General features: G+C 42.8%; 1 protein-coding gene across 5 annotated transcripts in view; it reads right to left on the bottom strand.

The window, feature by feature from the left end:
- Positions 1–19,378, bottom strand: part of ASAP1 (ArfGAP with SH3 domain, ankyrin repeat and PH domain 1) — a 341,646-nt gene that overhangs the window by 111,402 nt on the left and 210,866 nt on the right. For all 5 annotated transcript variants that reach the window (XM_045812249.2, XM_087864619.1, XM_087864618.1 and 2 more), the window contains one exon: positions 14,756–14,901. In XM_045812249.2, coding sequence (XP_045668205.1) covers positions 14,756–14,901 — 146 coding nt within the window. The remainder of the gene's footprint in view (positions 1–14,755; positions 14,902–19,378) is intronic.

Genomic DNA, 19,378 nt, shown 5'->3' with positions numbered 1-19,378 from the left:
AGTGAGCTTCTTAAATCTGACTGGAGCAAGAACAGACCAGGGTCTTGGGCTCCAGGCAGTTTCTCTCCAGTTCCTAACTGACTCGAACAATAGGGAAGGAAGGGGAAATAAAAATATGCAAACTGAATTCACACAGTAATGAGGGCCAACATCGAAATACTCTATTGTCAGGGCACATGCAGAAATTTCAAATGATGCCCTCGAAGCTTGTTCTCAAAGGTGAGAACACGGCAACAATGCAGACGTTCCACATAGGAGACTGGGGAAATAACTTCTGGGGCGAATAAATGATGGACATTCTGTAGAGCTGTCAGAAATGAAGTCACGGACACTGCCGAGGGGTCCTGCAGACCCTGCTGGGGGGGACATCACGGACTGCGGGAGAGGCTCTAAGCTCCCTACCCCATCTCAACTACGGTAGCTCTGCGTTAAGAGGCTGTATGCTTCCAATTAAGCAAAGGTCTGAGGCTACAGTGCTTTATAAATCCAGAAAAAAAATTTCAGAATACATAAATAAGTGAAAAATCAGGTTCTCAAATAGCACTATAGTATGAAACCAATGTGGTTAAAAAGTTATGGCGATAAATACACATCTGATAAAAAAGATTTATAAATAGAAAAAATATTAGAAGATACAGACGGATCTATCTCAGCCTATAAACAGTGTATCTTTCCCCCTGTATTTTCTAAGTTTTCAACAATGAACTGGTATTATTTTTGTAGAGTATTAAAAAGAAATACGACACAGAAACACAAGAGGGCGATATAATCAACCAGCAGCCGATTTCTCATTCAACTTGTACAACGTAGAAACCAGAGGGCAGGTATACAAGTAAAAATAATGAATTAGGGAGCGAATTTGGCAGGACAAATTACAGCTTCTCTGTAACACTAGGGAATTCTTTATCTCTGTCCAGAATGACCATCCTCCCCTCACCCAGTCTGGTCCTTAGACTGCCAGTATTTGCATCACCCAGAACATGTTAGAAATGAAATCTCAATCTTAATTAAATAGACACTCTGAGGGGGCACCCAACCACCCATGCTGAAACAAGCTCTCTAGGCGTGACGGCACCACTGCTTTACATGAAGGGCTGTCCAACGGAGAAGGAAAACCAAAGATCCTTTAGAGAAGGGAAGGCCTACAGTCAAATCGTGGAAGACACTTGTCTAAGGTCTAAGGCATATTCACCACGAGAAAAGCACAGGAGTGACTGCTCTAGGTGATCTGGGGAAGACCTAAGGAAAAGGGGGACCCAAATAACACCACTATGCTACAGGCATCAGGAAATGACTGAATTTAAGCAGAAAATACAGTTCTCGTGGAAGTTTCACAGAGAAAAACAGGTAGGTGTAAGCGTATCGGGGAATATGAGAATTCCTTAACGTAAAGTAATGCAATTATATTTTGTCTAATTCAATGTAAGCAAATGAGGGGTTAGATTTAACTTCATCTCCTACATGAAGAGTGAAAATGAAAGCACTATTATCCCTTATATTATGTGCCACATCTGATTTCATTTGAGGATAATTATAAGAAAAGGGGGAGTAGCTATGACTTTTAAGCCCAAGATAAATGGTAAAGCAAAAGGAAGAAAGGCCAAGGTAGCTAGGCCTTTGTTTAAAAAAAGACATCTTGACCCTAAGGATTTCTCTACTGTGCTTGAAAGGATCGATCGACTGGCTCACAATCGACTTTCAGACCCTTAATTTCATTTCCATGCATGTCATCTACAATTTGCTATGTTTAAACTAGAACAAAACCATACTGGAGGTGACATCAAATTCCATTTTCCTTGCCTTCACTGAACATCTTTATCACACACTGTATGTTTGACAATGAAAAACTTTTACTTAGCACCTTCCTAACAAATTAAAAAATGTAATAAAATAAATGAGTGCAAGCACTCAGGGCTTACCACGTACCCTAACAGGAGGACACAGCAATGCCTCCTCGTAGACACCGTCTTCATTTAACTGGTAGGAAAGTAGCGGAGAGCAAAGTGCTGCTCCCTTTGCCGGGACTGCCCTACTCTGCTTGGTCCGTACCTTGTGCTTCCCCTCACTTGATCCTCGCTGAAAACGCTCCAATTAGCAATAATCGCACTTCGGATAAACCTCATTAGCTATGATACTGCCGCCCGCAAAGCTTGATCCTCACTGAAAATGTCAGAATCCAAATAATTTACCTAAATGGTGGCTATAATATTCAGCACCACTTGATATATTTCTATATGTCTTTCAGAAAAAGAATATTCTTGGATATTATGTCTGTGATGCCAACTGCAGCCAGGAAACCAAAAAAAAAAAAAAAAAAAAGAAAGAAAAAAAAAAAGAAAAAAGGTTTCTCTACTTGCAGGCACAAAAACAGGAAGTCGAATATACCTGGTCCCATCCCCGTGTCCATCTTTTCCTATAAAATGAAGTAGTACTTTAGTGTTAACTATTAAAATAGTCTGTACAAACAGTCTCTTAAACAGAAAGTGACAGACAAGCTCAGCACAGAGGCTGGAACAGAGTGAACACTTAGTAAATGCTGGCTAAGTCAGGAGCACAATTTAGAAAGTCTTTACTTAAGAAAAACAAACAAACAAACAAAAAACACAGGGGCACCTGGGTGGCTCAGTTGGTTGGTGTCTGACTATTTTGGCTCGGGTCATGATCTCAGAGTCATGAGATCGGGCCCCGTGTTGGGCTCCACACTACTGGGGTCTGCTTGAGAGTCTTTCTCTTCTCTCCCCCTCTGCCCCTTCCCCCACTCACTCATGCTAAATAAATAAATAAATAAATAAATAAATAAATAAATAAATAAAATCTTTTAAAACAAAAACCTGGAAGTATATATAGACTTTCACCTCACTCTCTAAATATCCAGTGTATCAGGGGCGCCTGGGCGGTTCAGTCAGTTGGGCTCAGGTGATGATTCCATGGTCCCAGGATCGAGCCCTACATTGGGCTCCCTTCTCAGCAGGGAATCTGTTTCTCCCTCTGCCCTTCCCTCCCACGCCTGCTCTCTCACTTGCTCTCTCTAAATAAAATCTTTTAAAATAAATAAACAAACAAATAAATAAATACAAGTGTATCAACCAACACTTAATGCTGCTTAATGCTTCTAGTTCAGGAAAAGCACATGTGCAAGCCTAAGAAAATAGTTATATAAATATCTATTAATTATTTATGGCCTAGTTCAAGGTGTCTCTTCTGGGAAGCCTTTCTCGATATCCTTGCTTTCTGGGTGAATGAATGAGTGAGTCACTGAATAAATGATTCTTCCTCTAGTGACCCAGCTTGCTAATTGGTGGAACAGAAAAGTGAACTCAGTTTTATCTGACTTCAAAGTCGTTCACTTCTGCCAGCTATCTGAACTTTCAACTGCTTAACACGGCTGGGCAGCGAGTCAATCAAAGGGCCTATTCACATTTAGTAGAATATGTAAGCTACTAGTTCAAGGCTGATCAGCAGCGTCTTTCTTCATGGTTAAACCTAGATGTACCAAAAGGCACCAAAAGGTATAATGTGAAAGAGGCAAAGTGTAAAAAGAAGCAACCAGCTTAAATAATCAGAAATTATATAGTGAAATGTAAATAAGAAATAAATTCCAGAAGAGCAGATATGAAATGGAATAAAATTAAACACAACACATGAAATGGATCACCTGATCCAGAAAACATCTAAATCAGCACGTCTCAAAGTGGTTCCATGCGAAGTTAATGTTTCTTATACAACAAGAAAGTCTGTGGTCAAATAAGTTAAAAAAAAAATGCAATTGGACCGGTCTCTTTAATAAGAGGATGTCTCCAAGCCTTTAATACACAAATGTGCACTGTAAATCCCCAAAACCAATATGGAGTACTTTTCAATCCAGAACTCTTGTCAAAGAAGGCGGCATGGAATTAGTGTTTCAGGGAAAACTCTCAGGAAAGGCATCTCAGATTCTGATACTCATGTTTCCAGGCAGAGGGAGCCAGATGCATTGGGCCCAGCATGGCCATGGCACATGGCTGCACCTGGTGTACACAGCTCAAAGCAACCACCTGGCTTGTACATGTCACCCGCCACGCTCCCCTCACTAATCCGTGTTGCTGGTACTGCTGGCTGACAACAGCCCAGAAGAAGATACCCTAGCTGGGCTGTGGTACCTGCCCAAAAGTCTGGGTCTAGAGTGGGTCACCTCCTCCGAAAATCACAGGAAGTGGAGGTGAGGAGAGACTCAGAGGCAACATTCTGCAGAGGAATCTAAACCCAGTTCAAGAGAGAACACTGAATCTGAGGCAGGTTGGTGGAACAGCAGAATCTAGGTAAGAGGTCAGGGCTGGGATGGAAAATGGGAAATCAAGGAAGGGTGGAAGAGGTCAGAGGAGTGACTGTGAGGCTGTTTGGCAGAATTCTCTGAACAAACGAAAACATCTGCATTTGCTTTTCACAATGGCCTCCAGATTTGGGCCTGGAAAAGGAGCTCTGGAAGCTTCTGGGACCAAGATCATGTGGACAGAAGGCTGTTCGGTATCTTAGAACAGTGTTTGCCTTCCTCTGGCCACATCTTTGCCACTGTTTTACTTGCTACCCTTTCAATCAATACTTTTTACTTAAATAAATTAAAAGCAAACTTTGAATGAGGCCCATAAAAGGATGCCCACATCCTTGAGAGGCCGTCCAGTGTACTTCTTAAAAGCATGGGCTCTGGAGTAGACCATCTAGTCTGAATGCTGGCTCTGATACCTACCCTAGTGCTCTGTGCCTCAGTTTCCTCTGCTGTTCAATAAGGATAATTATGGCTACTACCTGGTAGGGCTGGTGTCAGGAGTGATAAGGCAGAAACAGTAATGCTCACCAATTATTCTACTTGCTCCCTTCTATTTCCTGTCCCCTGCCGGTGGGGCCAAGAACGCAGTTTAGGGTGGTGAACTAACACATCAGGGGAAGCGGTGATGAGCCTTCACACGATTCTGGAACTGCTCTTCCTCTGCTCTGGTGCAGCCCGTGGTGATGGGGCGGCCTCCACCCGCTGTAGCCTCCATCCGCCTCGGCCTCTGAATGACTGTTAGTGTGTGCAGCAGACCCCCTCGGTAGGCATGGGACGTGAGGAGGATAGAACCCCTTCCTATGTGCAGCCATGGAGATCTGGGGGTGAGTCTATCACTGCGGCAAATCCTACCCCCTTCTAGCGAGTACAACGCGTAACGTGCTTAACACGGTGCCTGGGATACAGAAAGCACACTCTAAATACACACTACTGTGATCACTATTACTTATCTAAATAACATTTAACCATAGGAATAATGAAAGCTTTACCTGCCTGAAGGTCCCTGAGGGTAAGACCAGCTCAATCTTGAAGAGAGATACTGATAAGCAAATGTCAGGGACATCCCAAGCATCCCAGCGCCAGCCTGAGACTTCCTCCCCCACATTTAGTCCTCTCTTATGGCTAATGAAACCTTCCCCTCCAAGGGACCAGCTTCTCTCTCCTCCCTCTCTCACAGAACCGCAGCTCTAAAACGTAGTCTCCGCTGGCGTCCAGATGTCGTGTGTGAGCCAGTTTCAAGTGGAGTAACACCGGACAACCGCAAACACATTTTCAATCAAGCGTGTTGTACACTGCTCGCGAAAGTCACAAGATGAAAATTCAGTCCTGTTTAAAAGGCATTATCTGAACTTCCTATTTACAATGTTTTTAATGTTCATCCTTACAAAGGAAAAAAAAAAAGCCAAAGAAAAATAAACCATTTTTAAGTTTGGCTGGGGGATACCACAGCATTTCTGTATATTGGATGTATTTAAGACAAGGTACCCCCATACTGATGAATGTTAAATTTGAATTCTATACAGGGAATCGATTATGCCTCAGTGATACCATGAAATATACTATGTAGCCTGTTACAGTGATTTTGCCATTTTATTTGTGTAGTCCTTCGAGAGCTAACAGGCTTTAAATAAAGTTTGCAAAGCGTATGTATAATTCAAGTTTTATTAAAAAAATTTTTTTTAAAGAATTCATTTATTTATTTTAGACAGAGAACATGTGCATGAGTGAGGAGGGGGAGAGGGAGAGAGAAAGAATCTCAAGCAGACTCCCCACGGAGCATGGAGCCCAATGTGGGGCTCAATCCCATGACCGTGAGATCATGACCTGAGCCGAAACCAAGAGCTGGAAGCCTAACTGAGGGAGGCACCCAGGTGCCGCAACTTTGTTTTGTCTAAAACTCACTTAGCAGCAAAATCCGATCTAACCTGAATTCATGTGGTGGTAAGCTTTGACCTGAATTGAGGTGGGACTCAGAGTCTTTATCTCACTTCAGGTAAATATTCACAAGTTTCACTGCAAAAAACAGGTGGTGTTTAATTATAAACTGAAAAGTCACGGGGGGTCGGAGGAGAGATGTCACATAATATATGGCATATGCATCCTGCAACCACTCTGAAATCTGTAAAATTCTCAATTTTATCACCTTCTCTTTGTACAAATCTATAAAATTGTTTCAAAAGACATAGTATATTATTAGTATTAATGGAAGTTAGGATTATATAATGATCTTTATTTTATTAAAATTGTTTCATATTTCTCAAATCTTTATAGAAAACATGTACAACTTTTATAAGAGAAGAGGAAAAGAAAACCTCTCTCTTACCCACATGGACAGATCTCATTTCATGCAAGGTCTCACAATATCGACTACCACTGAAGCATGTCCGGACATGAGGGGATGCCTGGCAGATCAAATGCTAAACCCTTCCAATTACGGATTACCATTCTGCCAAAAGATAAGGTTGTCAAGATGTATTCTATAATCCAGGGGCTACCAACTGACTGTTGAGCATACCTGTGCTCTCTACATTTTTCAGCATTTCAAAGAAGAACTTGAGAAATAATTTGTCAGCTATAAATCTAGATCCAACCTGCATGCTCCTTAGCTATTCTCATTTGAGGGGGAAGAAAAGAAGAAAAATTAAAAAAGAACCCTTAACTGGACCACATACCCTGCAGTCAGAGATTGCAAACAGGAAATGCTATGCAGCTGGAGAAATCTTTCCTTTGCTTCAACAGTTCTGAAGCAATAACTGCCCTGTGACTGTTAACGGGGACTGAGGCTCGTATGCGAGCTACAGAATTGTCCAAAGGCTCATGGAAGAGGTGTGGACAGTCCTGGCTGGACCAAAATCCCTCTGGGTACCTCATTTTAAAAGAGGTTTTACATATATTTTCTAAACCTGAGCCTACACTGAGGGTCTTGGAGGTATGGTTCAAATAGTTTTCCTTGCCCACTGAGAATCTATTTCAATCCACCAGTTACTCCTTTCCCGTCCCATTTCGTGGTTTGGTGATTAAGTAAGTGGATGCAGTCCTCTGTTGACTCCTTAATTTCTTTCCCTGGATCACAGGCAATGATGGCCTGTTGCTGGCAGGAGAGCAGGCCTAGCAGTGTTTAGCAAGAAATAACTGCTTTCTTTGCAATGACTTAAAAATAAAAAAAGACAACATAATTTTGGTTCTGTATATTTAACCAAATGACTAAGAAAAACACCTAGAGACAGCTAAAATTCTAAAAGTTCATCCTTTCTTTTCCTTCCTCTTCTTTTTTCCCCTTTTTAACAAGGAAGCTGCATTGTAAAGAAAGCCTTTATCATTAATACGTTAACTACTAAATGATAATAAAAATAGAAGGAACGAAAGGTACAAAGACATGGAAACAAGAAACAGTCTATAATCCAGAAACAACAAGTAATTTTTTAAAAAAGATTTTTAAAATTTATTTGATAGAGAGAGCGGGGTGAGGGAAAGAGGGAGAAGCAGACTCCCCGCTGAGCAGGGAGCCCAATGCAGGACTCGATCCCAGGACCCTGGGATCATGACCTGAGCAGAAGGCAGACGCTTAACCGACTGAACCACCCAGGTGTCCCTCAACAAGTAATTTGTTACGTCTGGAGCTGGCTTTGATTATGAAGGCATCTTTCACTAGAGGAAGGATGAATTCATCGTAACTGGTAAATCAACTAAGGAAATATTTCTAATAAAAAAAAATGCTACTACCTACAAAGCACATGCTGTGAACCAAATGCTCTGAGAGGTACTTAGCACCAAAGCCTGTGCGCTTAAAACCTGGCCAGACACATACTAAAGACATCAACAAACTAGATCATGTCCACATTTCTCTGGCTTCTTGCCACTAAGAGGCAGCATTCCCCAGCCATAGTTACACGTGACAAAGAGACTGGCTTCTGAGGGGAAAGAGCTCATCACTGCATATTTCGGGAATACAGACAACAAAAAGGACTTTGGAGGGGGAAACTGAAAACACAGAGAAAGACCGGTTTGGTAAACCTATCAAAGTGCAGAGGACCTGGGATTAGAGATCTGAGGGCACAGCAGAGAAGTGAGGGCTTGCGTTTTGCTGGGTACATTGTTTTACACTGAAATTTTCATATAATGGCTGTATCATTCAAGATTTTACTCCACTCTCTCTCCCTGACCAGAATTTGACAATTTATATTTCTATGTAAACTTTCCATTTTGGAAAAATTACAGACTCCCAAAAAGTTGCAAAAATAGTCTAGACAGGTCCCTTGTGTCGTCAACCAGCTTTCCCCAAGAGCAACGCCTTACAAAGTTAACAGCTTACACAGGACATTATCAAAACCCAGGAAGCAACACTAGCCCGAGATGATCAACTAGGCTATAGCCCTAGGTCTGTAAGGTCTATAGCCCTTGCCTGAAATTCACCAGTTTTGCAGGCACTCAGTTTTTGCTATGTCTGTGTATGATTCTGTGATATTTCACCTCAAGTACAGGTGGGTACAACCACACCACAATCAAGTTAGAGAAGTGTTCTATCAACACAAAGGAACTCCCTCAGGCCACCCCTTTAAAATTGTGCCTCTGACCCCTTCTCCAACCTCTGGTAATCACTGATCTGTTCTCCATCTCTGTAATTTTAGATGACCTGGACTTTTATCAGAAAAATATACAAATGGCAATGTTATCTTGATGAAAGTCACCCTTTTATGGAACTTGCTCTTTTCACTTTAAGGTGTCAACAGCACATAGAAAGCAAAAGACAAAAGACCTTGTTTGTAAATGGGTAGTCCCACTGGACAGTAAGCCCCGGGTCCTCCTCCTGCCCCAGTACCTAGGTTGCCATCAAACAGATGTCCCAGGACGGGCTCTCACCACAGGGGAGGGACAAGGGCTGAACTGCAAAGGATGATGAATCCATCACAGGGCGTTCTTTGGAAAGTCACATCCTCTCAAGCTTCTGAATCTACAATTTGTCCCAACTAGGGGAAGTGCAAATGCTCTAATGCCAAGAGTAAGTGAAATCTAGTGAAATACAAAGTTGGTTAGAACATATGATTTCATCTATTTGGGGGGGAAAAGGTGCAGAAAAGAGGACTAGAAAGATAAACCCCAAATATTAATGATGGTTATCTCTGGGAAGGGAGAATATAAAGAAGAAACTGCAATTTTCTGTTTGGATTCTACATTTTCCCCACCAGGTACGTGTTCTTTTATAATAAGAAAAAAATACATAAATAAAGTCTCCTGCAGTGGCTTTTAATGCCACAGCAGTATTAATATTAATGCAGTCTGTTAATACAGTAACAGCCTGCTGTGTGTGACTCAAGAACCTTCTCATGTGTGTGGCATGACGATCCTCACACAAGCAGAGGGCACGGAAGGCATTTCTCCTCATTCTCCCGGTGAAGACAGTCATGCTTCTAAGTCAGCCATGTTATTAACCCACTCAGGGCCAGGACCGGAATCACAGCAAAGCCTTTGATTTCTTATGCCAGTGGGCCTTGAGGCGTGGTCCACAGGCCCCTAGAGGTCCCTGAGGTCAAGTACTTTCATAATAATACTGAGATTTTACCTGACTTTTCCACCGTTTAGACATTAGCACGGACAGTACACAAGTAACGGAGGTGAGACGGCTGGTGTCCTGATGTGAACCAAGGCACTGCTTGACACCAACCAAGGTCACTGTATTCTTCATGGTCACGCTCTTGTGGGGGTGGGGGGGTGAGAAGGCTATTTTCATTTACAAATGCCCATGATGAAACAGTAAAAATTACTGGTTTGTTTACATATTAACCCCTGAGTATGTCTTTCTTATATTCTGTTTGATACAACAGGAAGTATGCACAAACCACTCTCAAGGCACACCAAAATATGACGGTTATCTTGAGAAAAAGCACTTATGCAGTATTTTAAGTTGCAAGCTAAAATAGCTAATTCTGTTTGTCAACTTCCCGTTTTTCATTTTTTTAGAGAGAGAGCGCAACAGGCGGGGGGGGGGGAGAGAATCGAAGCAGGCTCCATGCTCAGTGTGGAGCCCAATGTGGGGCTCGATCTCATGACTCTGAGATCATGCTTTGAGCTGAAACCAAGAGTCAGATGCTTAACAGAATGAGCCACCCAGCTGCCCCTTCCTCTGTCTGCTTTTTAATGGGACACCATTTTTTTCCCTTGAAAGAATGACGGACAAATTGTGGTACTGAGATGTGGGTATTTGGCAAATATTTTCTCAAAAATGAATTAAGTGAGCCTGCCACACATATGGTTTCAGATTCACATTGCTATTAACTGTAAAGAAACTAACACTTGTCAAGTTTTGACACAGCATCAAAGAAGAATATTGATAATCACCTGAATTCTTAAAGTACTCCTCTCGCTTCCTAATACATAGCTGTGTATTTTTTGTCTACTTCAACCAAACAGCATATTGCAACAAAATGAGTTAAAAGACTTTTAAATCTCTCAATTTCAAATTATAATACAGTACTATGGATAGTAATGGTCCACATTAACAAGAACTCCTCAGTGTCCTTGATCATTTTTAAGACTGGGGTTCTAAGACCACAAGTTTGTGAGCTCCTAGCTAATGCTCTCTCTCTTTCCAATATATCATAACTCACTGATGAAGAAACGAAAGGGGAAAAGTAGACAAGAAAGAATTTTCAAAGCTGAACACATACAGGGGTCGATGGCTACTCTTACAGGTTCTAGCCAAGCCAGGTGGACCATAAGCATCCATGACCTATAAAGGCAATGCCGTTGGGGGGCAGCATCGCTGAAACAGTGCATGTCAGGGAACCTGGAATCAAGCCTCCACTCTATTTCCCAGGCATATTATTTTTTAGAGATTTGGTGCACTTATCTGTAAAACGGAACAGGACAATTCATACTTGCCTCTACCCAGGGAGTTGCCATAAAGATCAAATGAGAAGATGCAATAATAAAATAATCATAAATTAGATACAATTATAAATAAGAGAATAAAAGCTTGTATCGGTTAAGGAAATATCACATGTCAAGCACTGTGCTTCGTGACTCAATCCTGTGATCTCAATGAAGTCCCACCGCTACCAGGTGACAGATAAGGAGGCTAGCACTAGAAGTTCAGCCATTCGCCTAAGGCAATAAGGCTACTCTGCTGGGAGCTGGGCTTCCAGGTCTGATGGAGACCCAACTTCTACCCCACAACCCCTTCCTCGTCCATTATGAGGTGAAACAACTTTCTCCAAAAACTGTCTTCTAGTATGTGGAGGGGAAGGGCAGGAAGAAAAGCTAGTTACTTTAAACCTGACTTGGTCCATCGACTCTGGTACGGGCTCGCAGGGTAAATGGTTACCACTACGATTTCCTTGCAGGCCTCAGACGTCTGCCGGTTAGCAGTCAGAAGCTGGACAGAACAGACAGCTTCGGCCCTGTCTGATGTTAACACCAACATCTGTGCAGCTCTCAGGAGTTTTCACAGCCCCTCCCACCTGATCACCAAACCCTCCACAGTTACTGAAAGCGAGGAAACGAAAACAAACGTCTACGTCGTGATGAGATAGTTATCATCACTTAGTGGGTCATATTTCTCAGGACCAAGCCTTTAAAAATTCCTCAACATGATACACTCGCAATACGGATTACTTACAAGCAGCACGATGAAAGTTCTTCTTTTTCTAGAGTTAGTCAAAAGCAGAAAGCTAGACCCCCAAAACCCATCCTTTCTTCTATTTTAAGTAATGTTTTAATAAAAACTATTAAAATACCCATCATATGTACTATCTTAATTAGAAAATGACATTTTTCAGTATGTACCACAGACCCTGGAATACAGCAGACAGTTGGTATTTGCTGGTTGGATTGAGGATACAATTTAGAAAGACTAAAAATACCAAAGTACCTTCTTTTATCCTACTCCCTAAATTCCACCTGTAACCATTACTGACTCATGTTTCCAGACTCCACTAGTGGAAGGGAACAGGATTTTTGGGACTCTCCTGAGAAATACTCAGAACTTCGACAAGCTCCTCATCTGGGCACTGGAGGTGCTGCAAGCTGGCCAGGAACCCTCTCCCTCCTGGGGGCGTGCCTTCCTCTGAGCCCTCGGCTCTATGGCCTGGCCCCATCCGCCTGTCTGGTCTGCTCTATCCTTTCCTGGCAGAACATAAAAAGGGAAGCAGCAAGCTGTTGAAACTTTTGTCAGATTGTATATACTCCTGGGACTGGCTTTTTATTCCATCGGGAGAGTGTTCCCTTAGTAACCAACAATAGTACAAACGGATTCTTCTACCTGTTCCCTCATGAGGACCACCACCACTCTCTTCAAAGGGAAAAATGTTTGTTTTTGTTTAATTAAATGAATCGGGCCTTCTAGCAATTTCTATTCGATCTTAGACTCCTAACCCTTAGAGGAGAGCAGACAGAGAAGAAAGCCTGCAGCTTGGAGTATGTTTAGGGGACCAGCGTGATCAGCATTTCTCGCTGGGGACACACAACCACCAAAGCAGACGACAGAGGCAGTGTAACAGAGTAGTGTGCGAGACAGCGGACTCGGGTACACGTCACTTACTAACAAGATACCTGGGCAAGTTAAATAATAATGCGCCTCCACTTTCTCATCTGGATTGAAGGTATAATAACCACAGGATTGCTGTGAAGATGCCACATAAGAAATCTACACATGCACATTGCCAGGTTCATCAAAGGGTTCAAGAAATACCAGTGGTTTCTGTATGGTGGTCAGCAAATGTATTACTGGGTAAGCAAATGCAGATGATAAATGATGCCCGAGGGGCCTCTGCCTTGTGGGGCCGACACGCACTGGGGGCAGGAACCCACAGTGGAGGGGAGTGTAGGAATGGATGGGTCCAGGAAACGTGCAAGTGATGAATCTCGACTAAAGCCAAATACATTTGGTGTCCCAGAAACCAAAGGTTAGCAAGATATCCCTGTGAAAACACCTAGCTCGGGGGAAAACAGAACTTCCTCCGTGAGCAAGTCTGTTACCAGTTATTACCCAAGGGAATGGTCGGAGCCCTGTTTCACTTCCTTTCTTCCCACCACACAGCCTTTGAGCAATGCCATCAGCAGAAAGACAGGCAGTACCCAGAGGAAGGAGAAATGGGGGCCCTCTTCTGAATACAAGAGATTTAAATACTCTAAGATTTATGTAGATATCATGGATTTGTCAAATAAACCTCAAAGTGTAGGAACGTATGGGTCCTAAGTTCAAAATTACCCTTTATGAAGTTTTGGAAAGTCAGACCTATTTCTATTCTCAACCTTTACAATTAGCTGTCACTATAGGAGACTAATTCAATGGCATAAACCACCAATTAGACGTATGCTGTGAGGAAGACAGACATAGGCATGTATTTATCTAGCATGATAGGAAAAAAAAAGAATATTCTGATTGGTCAAATATCCAGGTTAATACACTACAGAAAGGTCATTTTCATTTTTCCAATACTGTGTACTCGTCTGTAAACTAGACATTTGTATCAAACAGATTTGTGACAAGAGTCTCCTATAAGGCCAGAGAAGCCTAGCTAATAGAAAAAGTAACTGAGCCAGGTTCAAGACAGCTTGACCTTAGTTCTTAAAGAAGGCAAAGGTGTCAGACTAAGAGACTGGGGAAGAGGAAGAACCAGCTCCTGTTCTTCAGGAAAGAGACGAGGAAAAGTATGCTATGGTTTTCCTTCGGCACCAATTCAACCTGCCTACCTCTATCTCTTGGGACTCTGGAGAAGACAGACTTGCTTAACTGAATGCGTAAGGAAAGTGTGGGTGGTAGCCCTACTCAGAATGAACCTTCCCAGTGGGAACAGGGTGTGAGGGTGGGAATCCAGACACTAGTGTCTGTCACAGAGACCGCCTCACCCCCAACTCCGTGTCTGCCTTCCGGGGTCAGCACCTCTCATGTCCCAGATTTTTAGGGAGTCTTCCTGTCATCAACTTCTGTAACCATGGATTCCCCCAATCTCAAAATCTTTTTCTTGGTAGGGGGTTTTAAAAGGATGTGAGGAACTGGGGAGGTTCATTATTTGTAAAGCTGGGACCAAGGTGCATGCCCGTCTTCATACAAGTGAGGTTTAACACTTGCAAGGTACACTTCCAGAGTACGTTTGACACAGAAATCATCATCACTCCTGCAACTAATTAAAAAGCAAAAGTTACTAAAAGCTATATCTAAAACAAAACCCGAACCAAAACAGTGGCAGAATGTGCAAGACAATTCAGGTTAACCAGTTTCAATGACTCAAGAAATCTAACCTGCTATCAGTGGAATCGAGGAATTCTACAACGGTATATTTTTTATATGTGACTCCATACCTGAGACTTTTTGTTTTTTATTTTTTAATTTTAATTTTTTTTCACCCCCAGGACTGGGGGTTGCAGAGAAGATACTAGATTATTCTCTTTATCTTCTTAATTGCACTTTGGTCAGGCTGTAATTTTTAAAAAGTCCCTTATGCCATGGCTTACCAGATTTTTCAGCAGTGTGGACAGTTCCTTTGTAAGAGTAGAAAACTTGACAAAAGCGGTGCCAAGATCTGGGTTGTCTCGACTTAAAAAATTACTTCCAAACTTGTCAAGAACTTGTGCATAGTTTTCTTCATTTTGTACGTGCTCTAAAAAAGAAGGAGAGAGGAATCTGAGCTCTTATTTGCCATAATGACGAGTTATTTTGAACCCTGATTGATCACTAGAAACTCTTAAAAGGAAAGCAAAGAGAAACTGCATCAATTATTCATTGCATATGTCCAGAGGTGGTCAGCGGGGCACGAATGTCTTCACTCTATTAAAGGAGGTTTCCCCTTGTTCTTCTACAGTGTTCAGTTCACCTGCATCCCAGTTAATCCATGGACCCCCACAGGTGAGGGGTCAAATTACCATCACAGTTTAAAGCACACTGTATTTCCATTAAGATACTATGACTATCAGGGAACAAGTAGAAAATTCTCCTTAGAAAATCAACCTTGGGGCACCTGGATGGCTCATTCGGTTAAGTGTCTGCCTTTGGCTCAGGTCATGATCTCAGGGTCCCAGGCTTGAGCCCCGAGCTGGGTTCCCTGCTCAGTGGGGAGTCTGCTTCTCCTTCTCATTCTGCCCTTCTCTCCCACTGATGCTTACATGCACACCTTCTCTCAAATAAATAAATAAAATCTTAAAAAAAAAAAGCAGTCTTGGGGGGCGCCTGGGTGGCTCAGTTGGCTGAGCGTTCAACTCTTGGTTTTGGCTCAGATTGTGATCTCACGGTCGTGCTCTGCACTCCGCAGAGTCTGCTTCCCATTCACTCTCTCTCTCAAATGAATAAATAAAATCTTAAAAAAAAAAAAAAAAAGAAAATCTATCTTGAAATGCAAAAGAAGAGGGGCGCCTGGGTGGCTCAGCCTTTAAGCGTCTGCCTTCGGCTCAGGTCATGATCCCAGGGTCCTGGGATCAAGCCCCATATCAGGCTACCTGCTTGGTGGGAAGCCTGCTTCTCCCTCTCTCACTCCCCTTGCTTGTGTTCCCTGTCTTGCTGTCTCTGTCAAATAAATAAATAACATCTTAAAAAAAAAAAAAAGAAATGCAAAAGAAGAATCCATGGATCCTAACATGTTTCTTTCTCTGCAACTCAGTTTCCTTCAATTCTGTCTAAGCCTCAGGTCTGAGGAGCAGCATTTTTAACACGTTTTTTTCACACATGATCTCTTGGTGCAAATCGTGCAGGCGTGGATCAGGTGGATTTATGTTTTAAGTTTTGGTTTCACCACCTATAAGCTTGCTATCTTATCAGTTTTTTAACTTTTATGGCCCATCAGAGCCATTAATACATTTCCTCACTTTGAGCTTTAGTTTTTCAATCTGTAAAATGAGACTAATACTATCGTACATGATGGTGGGGCTGATGAGCTGATATTAAGTATCCAAAGTTTCTCAAAAGAGTGAGTGTTCCATAAATAACCACCACTCCCACCTCCTTGAAACACCTTCTCTCCCTGGCTTCCCAGATAACATACTCTCATGGGTGCTCCTTTCCAATGTCTTCGCTGGATCTTCATCTCCCTGATCTCCTCAGGTTGGAGAGCCCCGGGCCTTTTTTCTTCTCTATCTATGCTTACTCTCTTGGGATCTCACCTAGTCTGTGGTTTTGAATAGCTTCTATCAGCTGACAACTCCCAAGCTGATGGCCCCAGCCCAGACCCCAACCCTGAAATACAGACTTCTGTATCAACTGCTGTTCAATACCTCCACTGGGATGACCAACAACGCTCATCTCAACATGCTAAAAGCAAACCCTTAATGTTCTGCCCCAACCCTCTTTTTCTGTAGACCCTTGTATCTCAGTCAGCTAACGGCAAATACACTCTTGTAGATGTTCAGGCTGAAACCCATCAGAGTCATACTGATTTTTCTCTTTCTCATACCTCAGATGCAGCCCACTGGCAAATCCCACCGCCTTTGCCTTTAAAATACAACCAAAATCTGACAACTTCTCACTACCCCCACAGCGATCAACCCCATTTAACATCATCTCTTGCCTTGACCACTGCAAAAGCTTCGTACAAAAGTCTCCTTATTGCAGCTCTTGCTCACCTAGTCTACTATCAAGACAGCATCCGGTGTGATTCTGTGAAATTGTGCGTCAGATCTGTGACTCTTCTAGCAGATGTTAGCACTTATTACAGAAACTCAGGCGCCCCATCCTTGTGGGCTCTGGGAGGCAGTACCGCACATCTCTACACCCGTAAGGGAAGCAGGCATGGAACACGAAACACACTGACCACGGAAGTACGAGTGGAACCGAGGGGCACTACTTCCATGGGGAGGCATTTCAGATGCCTGGACTCCCCACTTCTCTCTTTCTTTGTGGTGGAGGATAGGGAAGCACGGATTTGTATGCAGGCCCACAGGAGATGCATAATATTTATTGAACGAATTAACAGTAAGCACCGAACAATATCATGTCTGGCAAAATCATCTCTCTAAAGGCTTCCTTCAGTATCTCTTTATAAAGCCTTCCCTTAGTTGGCAATGATCCTTCCTTGCCTGTAATTCTCTGTACCTCTTTTGCAATATTTTCCACTACATCACATCATGTTTGTGTAAGTACAGATCTTTCCTTGCCACTAGGCCACAAGACGCAGGGATTACCTCCGGCTCATCTCTGCGTCCCCACCCAACAAATACCACTGTGCTTGTTTCCCCTGAGCCGTTTAAGGAGTGAGGGATCAGTAAATATTTGTTGACTTGGATTTGTTGATTTCCTTTTCAGGAATCTCAGAAGCATTCCCTTCTCAAACCTCCTAGATTGCTGAATAACCGAGAGGAAAATCTAAAGTACTGCATTCTCGAATACACTCTCAATGACTGCTTGGCAGCCACGGGCCCTCAGGGAACAAACAGTGAATCCGCACAGGGGAGCGGCCCAAGAAGAAGTCTCGAAGCACGGAAGGAAACAAGTGTCACAGCGCTCCAGCGAAATGAAGTGAGGCCCAGCAGCCTTCCAATCATCACCGCATCAAAAATTCATGATGCCTACAGTGGATGTCAGCATTTCAGGCTGAGATATTAAAAAAGATAAAATGCAGCTCTGGTTACTGCCCAAGTAACTGAGGGAAGTGGCTCGGAAAAACACAAAAGGAAGGCCACATCAGCTCGACAGACAGGATGCACATGTTTGATATCCACATAAACTGGAGTTAATCCTGACACCTTCTGTCTGAGGCCAAACAGCCTCAGCTCACCCCAGAGAATCCCACCAGACCCAACACCCTCCTCTGCTTTTGGAGGCCAGTAAAAAAGCAATTGAGCTGCCTGTTCAACTGTGTCCAAAGGTGTGTCTCTGGTAAAACAGAAGGATAGAGGATTTTTGTTTGTGTGCTTGGAATTAGAAAATATTGCAGATGACCTATATCATAATCTTTAGATTAACAGAATACTCATGTACCGACCAACCAGCTTAAGAAATAAAGTGTTACAGAATGCTTCCTCTCTCTCCCAATCCCAGTCTCTTACCCTCCCCCCGCCCCCCTCCCCAGACAAAACGACTCTCCTGAGTTTGGAACAGCATGCAGAGTTTAGAAAGAATTACGAGAAGCTCTTAGACTATCAGAAATGACGGACTCATCAAAAAATCAGACAGACTTGGCTAAGGCAGACACAGGCCTCAGGACGGGAGCACTAGCATTTGTCGAGAACCTTCTCTGACCCAGATGCTTTTTACAAGATCATATTTAACCCTCACCAGAACCCTGCAAGGAAGAATGAGGCTTAGGGGGAAGATGGAACATCAAATGCGACATGAGAGAGGTGGAAGGTGAGACTGGTAAGTAAGTATAGGAGAGGTCATGAGTCCTGTACGCTTTGCTAATTCCATAAATGAACAACCATACAGTTGACACATATATTTATGTGCATAAGTATGTGTGTGTATGTTTATCAGATATATGTATATATGTGTGAAATTTCCTAGTACAGATACATCTTAAAATGTGTCTGGGGACAGTGCTGATAGTCCTGTTGAGGGCAGAAATAATGGGAATTAACTGTAAGGTGCTTAGAACGGTGCCTGGCATGTAGCACCTGCCTCCAAAAAAAATCAGTCACTATCACCTCTAGAGCCAGGATTAATTATAATACAGAGAGATGTATTTAATATCAAACAGCACAGGAACACGTTTTACATTTTTAGTTTTTTTTTTTGCATATATTACAAATCTAACAGTGCCAATTCACTAGCAAAATTCTGTAAACTCATGCATCCCTTTGTACAAAATGAAGGGTTTACCAAGCAGGTTTTCGGCAGGTGCAGAAGGACAGGGCAGAGAGACAGGGTTTTGGTGGAGGACAGAACAAGGGGCCTACCACAGAGCACAGCAAGCAGATAAACGAAAGGTAAATCAGGCATTTAGGGAAGAAGAGAGAAAAACAGGGTTTTGGTGGGGAACACTGTCACAGACACAGGTGTGACTGAATAGGAGGGTTGATGAGGCAGAAAACAGCCTGATGAGGACCTTTCAGGGAAGAGGATAAGCTCTGTTTCAGGATCCTTAGTCTACCTAAGTACCAGCAGACTTCTGGGAAGTTGGTAAAGTGGGTGCTGGGGAAAGGAGGTGAGGA

Source organism: Ursus americanus, chromosome 9, assembly GCF_024610735.1.
Source record: "Ursus americanus isolate L20-20 chromosome 9, mUrsAme1.1.p, whole genome shotgun sequence".
Taxonomy (NCBI): domain Eukaryota; kingdom Metazoa; phylum Chordata; class Mammalia; order Carnivora; family Ursidae; genus Ursus; species Ursus americanus.
Note: the sequence above shows the minus strand (reverse complement) of the source record. Positions and strands in the feature narration are given on the sequence as shown.